The sequence below is a fragment of the Emys orbicularis genome, chromosome 10, assembly GCF_028017835.1.
Source record: "Emys orbicularis isolate rEmyOrb1 chromosome 10, rEmyOrb1.hap1, whole genome shotgun sequence".
Taxonomy (NCBI): domain Eukaryota; kingdom Metazoa; phylum Chordata; order Testudines; family Emydidae; genus Emys; species Emys orbicularis.
Window position 1 is genome coordinate 86888946 of NC_088692.1, and position 13758 is coordinate 86902703.

The 13758-nt window shown below is 39.4% G+C and overlaps 1 protein-coding gene across 6 annotated transcripts in view; it reads left to right on the forward strand.

The window, feature by feature from the left end:
* The window catches only part of PIAS1 (protein inhibitor of activated STAT 1), an 84643-nt gene that overhangs the window by 27932 nt on the left and 42953 nt on the right, over positions 1 to 13758 (forward strand). For all 6 annotated transcript variants that reach the window (XM_065412133.1, XM_065412136.1, XM_065412132.1 and 3 more), the window contains one exon: positions 11020 to 11464. In XM_065412133.1, the coding sequence (XP_065268205.1) occupies positions 11020 to 11464 (445 nt within the window). The remainder of the gene's footprint in view (positions 1 to 11019; positions 11465 to 13758) is intronic.

Genomic DNA, 13758 nt, shown 5'->3' on the forward strand with positions numbered 1-13758 from the left:
CAGCAACTAGCAGGACTCAGGAGTGAGTGCCCCTGTCTCAGGTTTCTTAAGTTGGGCATTTGGATAACTAGAAATTGCTATCAAGTATCAGGGGGTAGCCGTGTTAGTCTGTATCCACAAAAACAACAAGGAGTCCGGTGGCACCTTGAAGACTAACATTTATTTGGGCATAAGCTTATGCCCAAATAAATCTGTTAGTCTTCAAGGTGCCACCGGACTCCTTGTTGTTTTTTTGTAGAAATTGCTAGTGACACTTGAAAAATCTTGGCCTTAAACCACCACCTACACAATAAGTTGGGTATTTTCATTTGTTTATTTTGATTTATTTTGTTTGTTGGCCAAACTGCGCCCCCCCCCCCCCCAAAAAAAAAAAAAAAAAAGGTTTAGAGGCTATTCCATTACTATCCACACTCCAGTAATATATTGACAATGATGTACTCCCATGACATCTTGGAATTTTCATTAGCTGCTGGGTCCGTTATAAACAAGACCACAGGTTCTAGACATCAAATACAGCTCATTTCTGAGACCTTAAAACAAAATGATGGGAGTTAATCTATAATAAATCAGTAAGCCACTGTGCAAGAAAGATGTTTTTTCTATTCTTAGATGTCCAAACAGAATTTTTAATAACTCTGAAGTGCTAAAACTGTTTTTTGAACTGATATATTAAAAGGTTTTCAGTGGTATTATTAGCAAGAAAACTGACAGGCGTTGTGTGAGAACATTATACAGTAAATGGTATTTGACTTTTGAAGCTGTATGTCATACTTTTGCCACTGGAGTGAGAAGCCTAGTACAGTATTAGCAAATCAGAACCATGAGCTAGGTGGTGGTACATGTGAGCTGCTTAAGGTGACTGATTTAGAAGAGAGGGAACTAGCACACTGGATCAATCCTAGTTTAATTTTTTCCTTGCAGTTGCAGTATGTTGAAATCACTTGGATAGCAAATTATTTTTAACAATAAAATAAGGTTACCTGAAACTTTTTATTTGCAAATTGGACCAGTGAATGAATGTGTTTGTTCAAAATGAATGATTATGAACTGTTCTTCTCAGGGCATAAATACATAAAATAAGGTTTTCCTCAGGTAAGGATGCTACATCATCACCTGTGTATTACAGGAATATCTAATTGGCACCTACTTATTATTTTTAGGGCTGTCAATCGATTAAAAAATTAATCACAATTAATCGTGCGATTAATCGTGCTGTTAAACAATAATAGAATATTTACGTGCCAGATGTGCTAAAGATTCATATGTCCCATGATGCTTCAACCACCATTCCAGAGGACATGCATCCATGCTGGTGATGAGTTCTGCTCGATAACAATCCAAAGCAGAGCGGACTGACGCATGTTCATTTTCATCATGAGTCAGATGCCACCAGCAGAAGGTTGATTTTCTTTTTTGGTGGTTGGGGTTCTGTAGTTTCCACATTGGAGTGTTGCTCTTTTAAGACTTCTGAAAGCATGCTCCGCATCTCGTCCCTCTCAGATTTTGGAAGGCACTTCAGATTCTTAAAGCTTGGGTCAAGTGCTGTAGCTATCTTTAGAAATTTCACATTGGTATCTTCTTTGCATTTTGTCAAATTTGCAGTGAAAGTGTTCTTAAAACGAACAACATGTGCTGGGTCATCATCCAAGACTGCTATAACATGAAATATATAGCAGAATGCGGGTAAAACAGAGCAGGAGACATATAATTCTCCACCAAGGAGTTCAGTCACAAATTTAATTAACGCATTATTTTTTTAACAAGCGTCATCAGCATGGACATGCATATGTCCTCTGGAACGATGGCCGAAGCATGAAGAGGTGCATGAATCTTTAGCGCATCTGGCACGTAAATATCTTGTGACGCCAGTGCCATGTGAATGCCTGTTCTCAAGACGTGGGCAGCATTATCTCCTGTAAATGTAAACAAACTTGTTTTCTCTTGGCTGAACAAGAAGTGGGACTGAGTGGACTTGTAGGCTCTAAAGTTTTACATTGTTTTGTTTTTGAGTGCAGTTATGTAACAAATAAACTACATTTGTAAGTTGCACTTTGATGATAAAGAGATTGCATTACGGTACTTGTATGAGGTGAATTGAAAAATACAATTTATTTTATAATTTTTACAGTGCATATATTTGTAATCAAAAATAATAATATAAAGTGAGCACTGTACACTTTGTATTCTGTGTTGTAATTGAAATTGATATATTTGAAAATGTAGAAAAACATCCAAAAATATTTAATAAATTTCAATTGGTATTCTATTGTTTAACAGTGCGATTAATCGTGATTAATTTTTTTGAGTTAATCACCTGAGTTAACTGGGATTAATCAACAGCCCTAATTATTTTGTACATTTTTTTTTTTTACACCACTTTGGGAAAACATTGCTTGGGTAACACCAGAAAGGAGCTGAGTTTTTCATTATGAATAGCAATATCCTCCATAAAGGTTATAGTGTGTTGTATATTTATTACTGTACTTTTCTGCTTTTGCCTCCCTTCCATATTGAATTACTGTAACTTCAGCCTTTTAGTGTTCTGTATGCATTAGACAGATGCAGGAAGTTACAACCTGTCATGGAGGGGCTTGAGGTTTCCATGAATTTTTTTGGTCTTACTCTCTCTTGCAATTTTTCAATTGGCTGATTACAATTTTTATAGTTCTATCTTAACAGCATGCTAGTCTTACAAATGGGATTTAAGATTAGGGAATGTGGCTTCATACAGAGAAGGAATATGTTGTTCTTCCCGACATCCTTGCTAATATTTTCATAAATCTTACTGTGATCCTGGAATTCCAGTAGTTTAGTCTGTAAAATCCCTGAAGGGATGAACAAATCTTAGCCATACATGAGGTAAAACCTCATCACCTGCAATCGTAAGATTTTACCAGAACACCCAGAGAGACTCTTGTTCCTAGGGTCAAAGAGCTATCTGGCAGTGAAACAATGTGTTAATACTGCTGGATGCTGTAGGTATAGTGAGATTAATGGAGACCCTTTCTGTACTATGATTTAATCCTTTAGTATGGTTTTCATTGTGAACAAGGATTAATTTTTGAGGACCTCAGTTAGAACCATATTTTAGAACCATGCTATAAACTTGTTAGAGTAGTAGTTTATAGCTTGAATCACAGAAGAAGAAAAAATGTCTGTCTGTATTTGTCTGGGAAACAATTGTAGAACTCTGCTAACACTAAATGTGTCTGAATCCTTAAGGCTCATCTAAACAATAACTGCCAGTTCTCCGTATCTATTCTAGTCTAGTCTACATCTAAAACTTAGATCGATCTAGCTACAGGAGTGTGAAAAATGTACACTGCTGTGAGACATAGTTAAGCCGACCTGAGCTCCGGTGTTGGTATCGGTAGGGCGATGGAAGAATTCTTCCTATAATCTGTCTACTGCCTCTCAAGGAGGTCGATTTACTCTAGACAGAAAAGCCCCTTCCATTGCTGAAGCAAGTGCTTATACTACAGCAACAGTAGTTGCATGCAGCACTGCAGCTGTAAGGATTGTAGTGTAGACTTACCCTCAATACCTCTGTGATGGAAGCCCTTACAAAATCTTAGTGTAGACTGGCCCTTGCCTTCCACTCTGCGCAGAGTAGAGCAAAGACCGCTTTCCTTTTTAATTTTTGTTTTTGTAAATCATTAATTATTTAAATGAATATACAGATAATGTCAGAGGTTCCTGCTTACAGCTAGCATAACTTGGACTTTTATAAATCAGGCTCAGGTCCTCCAACTTTTAAGCATATAAGTAGTCCCAGGTAAGTCAGTGGAGCTACCCAAGTGAGTAAAATTATATATGTGCATAAGTGTTTGCAGGATCAGGTAATAATACAATAAAAGTCTTCAACTTGGTATCTATACAGATACCCCAAATTATTGATGTCTTGTTTCTCATGCCAGTAATAAGCACTAGAAGCTATTCTGAGCCTTCTAAAATCCATTTATATGCCATTGGGACTTTGTGTGACTTCCATCAGTTATATATTTAAAAGAAAACTTTGCATTTCCTTGGAATCAGCACCAGGGCTGTTAGCTCTGATGATTTTCTGTTATTAACTGTGTATTTCCTGTTGGAAACTCAATAGAAATTCTGCAGCGACTATGATTTATGGTTTTGGAGAGGCTTTTGTTGGGTGTGTGTGTGTGAGAGAGAGAATAAGTTAACATTTAAAAAAAAATTAACTCTGAACGGGAAGGAAGAACCACCCCAGGAAACAAACTTGTGTTCTCTTTCTCTTCCCCCCCCCCCATCCTTGTTTTGGAGACATTTTATAACTATTGCCACTTGTTACATTCCTGGCAACTTAAAACAAATTCTTTGGGATTTTAATCTTTGATTTTAGGTGGGAAAGTTCTCCTAGTGGTGGTACCTTTCCCCTCTTCCATTTTTTCCCATGCTGTTGTTTTTTCTGCTACTTCCCTGTCACTTCTAGCTAATCTTTAAGGTTATAGTTTTCCCCCCACTTCCACTCTACCCTTTGTCTTTATCTAGCTTCCCCCTCCTTTCTGTTTTAAAAAAATATATATTTACTTCCTTTAAAAGATGAATAAGGTATTCAGCTTCCTTGGTACTGAGTAAGACCTTTTAGAATAATGGGTGGAGCATCATAAAGGTCTTTGTGTGGCTTTAGGCAAAAAGTGTGGTTTGGTGCCCATCCAAATACATATTTAAAAGTGTCTGCCAATGCAGTAACATTCCAGAGAAGGGTCACAACTTTTTAGTCCGCATCCTGGACTAATTTGTCCTTCCTGACTTCTCTAAGTATGCCACTTGACCAACTACTGTGATGTAGAAATACTCATTTGCTGGGTTGTGTCTTTCACATATTGAAATGAGTGTGTTGGCCAATGTGGGAGCTTTAGGCAAAAATCTCCTTCCTTGCTCCTGCCCTTAAATGCACCTAGATGTTATCTTTTTGCCTTTGGTGCTTGTACAATCTTTACTTCCAGTGTTTGCTAAAACTCTGGCTTAATTTAAAAGTAGTTATTTGTTTGGAAAGGATTGGGGAAGACAGAGACCTGGAGGCAGCACAAATGGAAGAACATCCTTTCCTGTTAGGAGGGAAATAGATGTGTGCAACCATGTCAGAGTTGGGGTGGAACAAGTCCATGAGAGTCATAAAGCCAAGAGGGCAAATTTTGAATAATACTTGTAGAGTGCTCTTTTCGAAGTGTTTTAGTCTGCACATCACTCACACTGAGATACAGAAATTAAATGACTCGCTCAAGGCCATCAGTGCATCTGTGTCTTAAAGTGAAAAATGAACCATGAGATACAGCACCGGAAGACCAGGGTGAGATTTTTATACGTAAGATAATTCTCCTTCATGACTAATGCTCCACACTATTACACAGGAGCATATATTTGTGTGTTATGTAGCCAAACAAGAAATATCAGATTTATATTTTCAGGTTAGATCTAGCCTCTAGTGTTACAAGGTCATGACTAATGAGTCAAAATACAGATACTTTCCTTACAATGCTTGTTTATCATCTTACCCTGATATTCACTTTGAACAGCCCTTAAGCTGTCCTAGGCCCTTTGTGTTTTTTGACTTCGCTGCTTATACTCTGCTTTATGACATGTACTATATTAAAATGTGTCTGTGCTAAAGGAGTTTTGCCTGTATAGCCATATCAGCAAAACATTGAAGTGTAGATGAGGCTGGAAAAAATCAGAGAATTATTTTTTCTGATTGTTTACTTTGCTTGACAGCACTTGGTGTATAGTCAGTGTTTCCTCACTATAGTTTGACTATATCTACACTAGGAATGCTTTTCTGGCAAAGGGCTCCTAGTGTGGATGCAGCTTATACTGGCAAAGCTGGGGTTTTCTTGCATAGCTTACTCCACCCCCTCACCTCCCAAGCAAAACAACCTGTACTAGTAAAAGCACAGTTTTGGAGGTGTAACTCCATCTATACTCGGAGATTCTGCCAGCACAGTTGTGTCAGTCAGGGCTCAAACCTCTTCAGACCCCTAACTGACAGCTAGCTTGGTGGAATGCTAGTGTAGATGTGGCCTTAGTGAGTTCCCATATTTTTCCTGTAGCTCTTATGCTACAACAGGGAAGGAGGGATAAAATCAATAAAATGGGAAAACATCATAAAACTACAAAAATCAATAAGAAAATACCTGAAATCTAGTTTGTTTCAAAAATCAACTTTAAAATAGTTTCAAGTTGATTGAGTACACCTGTTTAAGGGAACACCATGTCACTTTTAGCTTCTTAATGTTGCAAGTATAATCCAGTGAAGAATGTTATTTATTTTGGTTAATGAAGTTTGTTTATGCTATGGATCATGCTTTCATCATATCAGTACTTACTACAAATTTTGGGTGCTTAACCTTTAAGGGGAAAATGCCTATTCATGGGGTGTCTCTCTAGTTGGAAAACTTCCTTATCCAGTCTGGGTTTCCCCAATGTTTCCAAGAACTGAATCTGTATATTCTTACCAAAGCAAGAAAACTGCAGAATTATGAGGGATTCTAGCCACTGAGGAAATGGTTATAGTAGTTGTTTAAACCCTTCAGCTTAACAAATGGGTCTCTTTAAACACAAGGAAGATTTACATGTTGTATTTCAGTGTCTCAGATGTACTTAAATGTCACTTTCTCTCTCAGTTGTCAACACTATATTGTGAGTGACTGAAATGTTCTAAGACACCCTCTCTTTTTATGAAATAGCTCATCTGCTCTACTTAAGTAAATCCATATAAAGAAATACCCTTTAGCTAGAAGAGGAGTATAGAGTAGCTGCACGTGTAAAAGATGCTAATAGATCTCTCAACTGAGCCTAAACCATGTGTACTCTGCACCGAGCTGGCCCTAATTTCTGCAGCATGGTCCTTGGTTCGTATTTGTCTGTTGCAACCCCATGGTCTGGGCATCCCTAAACCTCTGACTGCCAGAAGCTGGGACTGGACGACAGGAGATGGATCACTTGATAATTGCCGGGTTCTGTTCATTCCATCTGAAGCATCTGGCTCCGGCCACTGTCAGACAGGATACTGGGCTAGATAGACGTTTAGTCTGACCCAGTATGGCCATTCTTATGTTAACAGAAATATAGAAATTCTGTGACAACTTTATTTAAATTAAAATGAAGGTATTTAAATATTAAAATGAATTATATAATCAGTACAGTAGCTAATTTTTTTTATATTGTGTTCCTTCGGTTTTTAGTCCACCACAGACTCTTATATTGACAATACCTACCCACACTGTAGAAGATTTCATGCAGAAAGCTGGAGGTTTTAGGAGCTGGGTAGGGAACATTTCAGACTCTTGACATCTAGGGAGTTGGGGAAGATTGGTTGGGTTTGTGGAATAAGCATGTTTCTGCTAAAACAACAAGTAGTGAGAGCTCTCTATAATATGGTCATATTTTAGGTTTCAGAGTTAATTCATTAAGTGAGTGAGGCAGTATACATATCAGAACTATTGTTTTGGTGGTTTGAAGAGTTTGGGAATACAGCAAAGCATCATTTTATACTCATTTTGCATCTCAAGTTACCTTCATAGCCATAGGTCGCAACATCTTTTTTTTTTTTTTTTTTTTTTTTTTTTAATGGAATCTTAGATTTTTCATTATACTAAGGCAGCAAATGGTGGTAAGGAGTGGACTCCACAGCAGTTCCCATGTTTGTGGAAACTCAGAAGCCTGATGCTACCTGCCTACAAAATATAGCAGTTATTTTAGGCCTCAACTTATACTAATTACTCCTCAAACCCAATGAATATTATCTTGAAATTTATCATTGTAAAATGACATCAGAAATACTGAATAATAAAGGTAGGGTTTTAGAAAATTCCATACAAGAAAAAACAGGTGGTCATTTTGGGACTATGGGCTTTTAATTTCCCATGCATTTCCAAAATTCCCCTGCAGGAAAATCCTTCAGAGTGGGGTCACATTGGTCTGTTGCTATTCTGAATAGAACTCTTCCCCAGTCATTGGCAGAGATTCCAAAGAGAAACTGACCAGAGCCTTGTTTAGAACTTTGTTTCTACTGGGGCTGTAGGGAAGTACTGTATGCACAGAGGATTCTCAGTTTCATTTAGTACACACAAGTCCTCTCGGTTCCCTAAGAGAAGTGAAGCAATCTAGACTTGTCATTGGTTTCATTCAGCAGGCCATCTTGGGAAATAGAAGGAGAGACTATGCAAGAGTAAAGAGACCAGAGGATACAATCATAAATGGAAAGGAGAAGCCTATATATAATGTTTTGAGTGTTTGAAAAGGAAAATAGAAGTGAATTGCTAATTTTAGATTGGAAATGGCATCTGAAAAATTCATAGTAATTCAGCTAACAGTGATGGTCAATGCCTATGGCCCTACCAAATTCACGGTTCATTTTGGTCAGTTTCATGGCCATAGGATTTTAAAAATAGTCAGTTTCACAGTTTCAAATGTTTTACATATGAAATTTCATGGTGGTGTAACCAGTGTTCCCTCTAATTTTTTACGCCCATGTACGGAATGTATTTTGTTATGTGCACCAATATGGAGGTGACGTGACACACATCACCTTCATATTGGTGCACATAACAAAATTCATGTAGTGGGGGTGGGGCCAAGGGGTTCGGAGTGTGGGAGGGGGCTCAGGGCTGGGGCAGAGGGTTGGGGTGCGGGGCGGGTGGGCTCTGGGGTGGGACTGGGGGGTTTGGGGTGCAGGCTGCCCCGGGGTTGCGGTCAGGCGAGAGGACTCTCCCCAGCCCTCTCGTTGCAGCAGCTTGGGGCTGGGGAGAGACACCTCTTCCCGGCCGCGGCAGGTCCGGAGGGGCTCCTCTGCCTGGCAGTTCCACACTGGGGCCGGCGGGGAGGGGCGCCTCTCCCCCGGCTGCAGCCCTGGGCCCGTGCCTGGGGTTTAATAGGCAGCTGTGCAGCTTAGAGGGAACTTGGGTTGTAACCTCACCCAAAAGGGAGTTGTGGGGGTGGGAGGTTGTAAGGCTATTGTAGAGGGGTTGTGGGATTGCCATCCTTACTTCTGCGCTGCTGCTGGCAGGGGTGCTGCCTTCAGAGCAGTGTCTGCTGGCCAGATGCCAAGCTCTAAAGTCAATGCCAGTGCCAGCAACAGAGCAGAAGTGCGGGTATGGGGGGATGGGTTACTATATGTCTGGGGTTTTCCCTGCAGCCTCTCTGCCCAGGTGGGGGGCTGACAGTTTGGGCCTTGGAGCTTCCTGCAGGTGGGGGAGGTTTCTGGAGGTGAGTCTGACCCAGGATTGAGAGCGGCCCCTGCAGGGGAAAAGGAAGTCCTGTCCCTCCTCACCCTGGGTTGGGACTAGCAGCTGGAGCCCGGCCCATGGTCTGAGCTCCCGGCTGGGGCCCCCTGAGCCCTACCCCTCCCCTACAATAGCCAGATTTCACAGGGGAGATCAGATTTCATGGTCCATGACTTGTTTTTCACAGCTGTGAATTTGGCAGGGTCCTATCGATGCCAAATGAAATAAAACCTCCTCTAAGTATTTTTGAAACCTGCAGCTTTTTTCCCTCCCCCCCCCCTTTGCCCCAAATGCACACTCTAGTTCCTCTTTGCCATTTGATGTAAGTTCTGTCACGCCTTTTGAAAATGACAGTATCACCAAACTTAAACACTGTCAAATGATTTGGCTCTCTTTTTATCCACCTTGCGGGAGGTTTTCTTTACATGTAAAAACTCCCACCCCAAAAAATGAAGTCCAGCACCAGGTAATGCTTTTGATGTAAGTGGCTAAGAGAAAATGGATCTTGAGGCAAACCAAGGTGATATGTCCTTCAGAACACTTAAATGGCTTAGACCATAAACACATGTACTTGTTAATTTTAAAAAATAATATACATTTTATTATTCATTCCTGTTTAGAGGAGCCACTTAAGGTAAACAGCGTAAACAGAATGCATTTTAAAAAACATAGTATTTGAAGTTACCTCGATGAAATGTAAGATTTTTTTCAAGTTTGGAGTATACTAGTCCTTGATAGCTGCTAGCTATGGTGGCTAAGGTAGCTGCATCTTATTTTGCCTTCACTTAAGTTCTCTCTCTTTTTAGTAGGGATGTGGGGGAGAGGTATGACTGACATGGGGGTTGAAAATTGACTAGCAGAAGTGGAGAAAGAGGGGTGAAAAACAGTGACAACAAAAGAAACTCACGGTTAAAAGCAATACACGGACTACTTCAGTAATTTCTTCTTCTAACTTTAACATATTTTGACTATGCTCAAGTATTATGGTGATAGGCAGCAGTGTACAGCCCTAAGACTAGGAATCAAGTAAGATTGTGGATAACAAAATATCCTTCCAAATAACTGTCTTGAATACAGTGCAAGCTTTATGCTGAAGTTATTTTATTAGTATAGTCCATTGTGATAGTTGGTACTTGTCAGTTAACGGGCTCTGAATTTTAGAGATGGTTTCTCTCTCTCTCTCTTTTTTTTTTAAATTAACGGATTTATGCTCTGCTGTTTCTTTTTGTTGTAAACACTACTCTAAATTTCCATGTAGCACAAGCTAATTCAAAATGGTGTTTTAAAACTTGTGTCCTGCACTCCAAGCACTCCCTAACATTTTGGTCACATTAGTGGAACCAAAATTATTAGACCATAAGTGCATTTACTGAAATGTACAATTAAAAGAAAAATATTAAACTTCTGAATAATATACCGGTATCTCACATTACAAATCTTCCCCCTTCTCTCCCTCGCACCTCCCGGGTCTTTTTCTGAAGCTGGTCTGCTTTTTCCTAAAATTTTCACTCCTGCCATGATGGTCTTGGATCATACTTAGCAAATGAAAGTTCAGTACCTTTAAAGTAAAAAGGCTGTTGCAGACTTTCTAGATCTAGATTGCTACTAGTACTCAATAAACACAATCACATTTTAAGTTGTGTTTTAGATAGTCAAGGATGGGATAGAAATGTCAGCTTCTAAATAAGCTATGATGAAAAAGATTAACAGAAAAGTATTAACGCTGCAGAGGTGGTAACTGTAATACTAATATTTATGAATTTTGTTTGTCTTCAAGCAAATGGTTATGAGCCTTAGAGTTTCTGAGCTGCAAGTACTTCTGGGATACGCGGGGAGGAACAAGCACGGACGCAAACACGAACTTCTCACAAAAGCACTGCATTTGTTAAAAGCCGGCTGCAGCCCTGCTGTCCAAATGAAAATTAAAGAACTCTATAGGCGGAGGTTCCCTCAGAAAATCATGACACCTGCAGACTTGTCTCTCCCCAGCGTACACTCAACTTCCATGCCAGCAACTTTGTCTCCATCTACCATTCCACAGCTCACTTACGATGGCCACCCTGCAACGTCACCATTGCTTCCTGTTTCTCTTCTGGGACCTAAACATGAACTGGAACTTCCCCACCTAACATCCGCGCTCCACCCTGTCCATCCAGACATAAAGCTTCAGAAATTACCTTTTTACGACTTGCTGGATGAACTGATAAAACCAACTAGTCTAGGTAAGGCTATAATGTTGTTAATTCTATATTTAGCATATCTCTTCAATAATAATATGGGGGTGCGGGGGGGGGGCTTCAGCTTCTAGCATATAAACTGGCTTAAATGTTAAATCAAGGCAGGATTTAGAGAACCAATATTTCTAGATACAAGAAATGATTGCCTCTTGGGACAGCTTGTTCTGTAGTTCACAAGAACAGACACATCATCTTAAGTAACACCCATAAGTTGGTTCAAATAGTAACTATAGTTAAGACACTAAGTACTGCTGCCTCCAGTATAAATAAATTCAACATCCTCATTGGAAGGAATGGGCAAAAAAACAAGCACTGTGGCTCTAAGCTTTAGAAAATGGAACTTAAAAATAAGGAAGTCTGAACAAGGAAGAGCAGGTGGTTAAACCAGAAAGTTGCACAAAAACTTGGGCCCAGCAAAAACAAAAAAAATTCTATGGTCTGTGTTATGGAGGAAATCAGATTAAATAATCATAATGGTCCCTTCTGGACTTAAATTTACTAACCTATGAAAGATCTGCAAACTTTTGTATTTAAACTGTCTTGTGGTTATAATCTATAACATTTGTGTAGCTGACTAGAATAATTTGGAGTCTTACAGAGGAACACAAATTGCTATGTGCTGCTGTTCTGGTCCCTGGTTCAACAAAGCACTTTCTTAACTTTATGTGCTTACGTGGTCCCATTAATTTCAGTAGGACTCCTGGCATGCATGTGAGAACCAGTCCTTTTGGTTTCTTCTTATAGTGCAGGGTAAATAGTAATTGTCTAGTCTTTAGCAGAACTGACTACAGGCGGTATGGGGGCATTTTGAAAAAAAGCCACAAATAAGAATGCATACTAATGCTTTTTTATGTCAGTGAGGAAAAAACCCACTGGTTTAGCAATTGGTAGATGTAAACACTTGATTCAGCTTAAAAAAAAAACACGTTAAAACTTTGAAAAGACTTTAAGTAACTGGGTTACAAATAGGTAGTTCTAAATCAGGGGTATGCAACCTATGGCACGCGAACCGAAGGCGGCAAGCGAGCTGATTTTCAGTGGCACTCACACTGCCCGGGGTCCTAGGCACCAGTCCGGGGGGGCTCTGCATTTTAATTTAATTTTAAATGAAGCTTCTTAAACATTTTAAAAACCTTATTTACCTTACATACAACAATAGTTTAGTTATATACTGTAGACTTACAGAAAGAGACCTTCTAAAAATGTTAAAATGTATTACTGGCACGCAAAACCTTAAATTAGAGTGAATAAATGAAGATTCTGCACACCACTTCTGAAAGGTTGCCGACCACTGTTCTAAATGTAAATACAATTGAGGACCTGCCTTCCTTAACAATCACTGTGCCACTAACTACGGTATAGAAAAAGGCTGTGTATTAATTTCTCTACTTTATTAAAGTAAAATATTTGTTTTATGCTATTGGGTACATGGTTGTTTTTGTTAATGTCTTAGGTTATTTAATGGATGTTTGCCCCAAATGATTCAGGTATCCCCTTCATTGTTGCAAGGAAGTCCTCCCTCCCCCTCAAAGTGTGTTAGTCGTCTACCACTTGCTTTGTCTCCAAATGGCTGATGCACGTTCCAGGCCGTAGTGATTTCTCCTGTTTTAAATACAGCCTGCACTGTTGTCTTTTGGTTTCTTTTATTCCTTGAACCATTTATAGGTGAATAGGAATTTTTTGATTTCATCCCCCTTTTCCCATGATGAGACCAGCCTGGAGACTTTAATTGGGATTCAGAATGACTAGCTCCCTGCTTCTCACAAATGGAACCTGTTGTCAGTCTCTAGTACTGGTCAAAGACTTTTCTTGAGTTCTGTGCACCCTAATTTATTTAGGTTTCACTTAATCCTTTTCAGAGTAGTTACTCGGTTACATATATTCTAGAAAAGGCTCAGATCTTTTGTTTATCATTCCCAAAATAGAATTATACCCTTTGTACTCAAATATTGTAGGTAGCCAATGTGATTACCAGGTAGGCAAATGGAATTTACCAGCCATTTTTTCTATTGTCAAGAACAAAAGAAGGCAATGGATGTAAGTCTCTTGTCACTTGTTTCCTCAGAATGTAGCTCCAGACTGTTAAAATATCTTCTAATGTAGAGTAAACGAGACCGCGGGTCAGGGAAATAACCCACTCCCTTCCCTGATAAACCCACCCATGCACCTATTCGCTACACCAATACTGACTTGGACTCTAAATACATTCTATGGGTGGTATATCTGAGATCACTTATTCATTGACGCTTTGAAAACTCCCACACCCCAATCTGGATCTA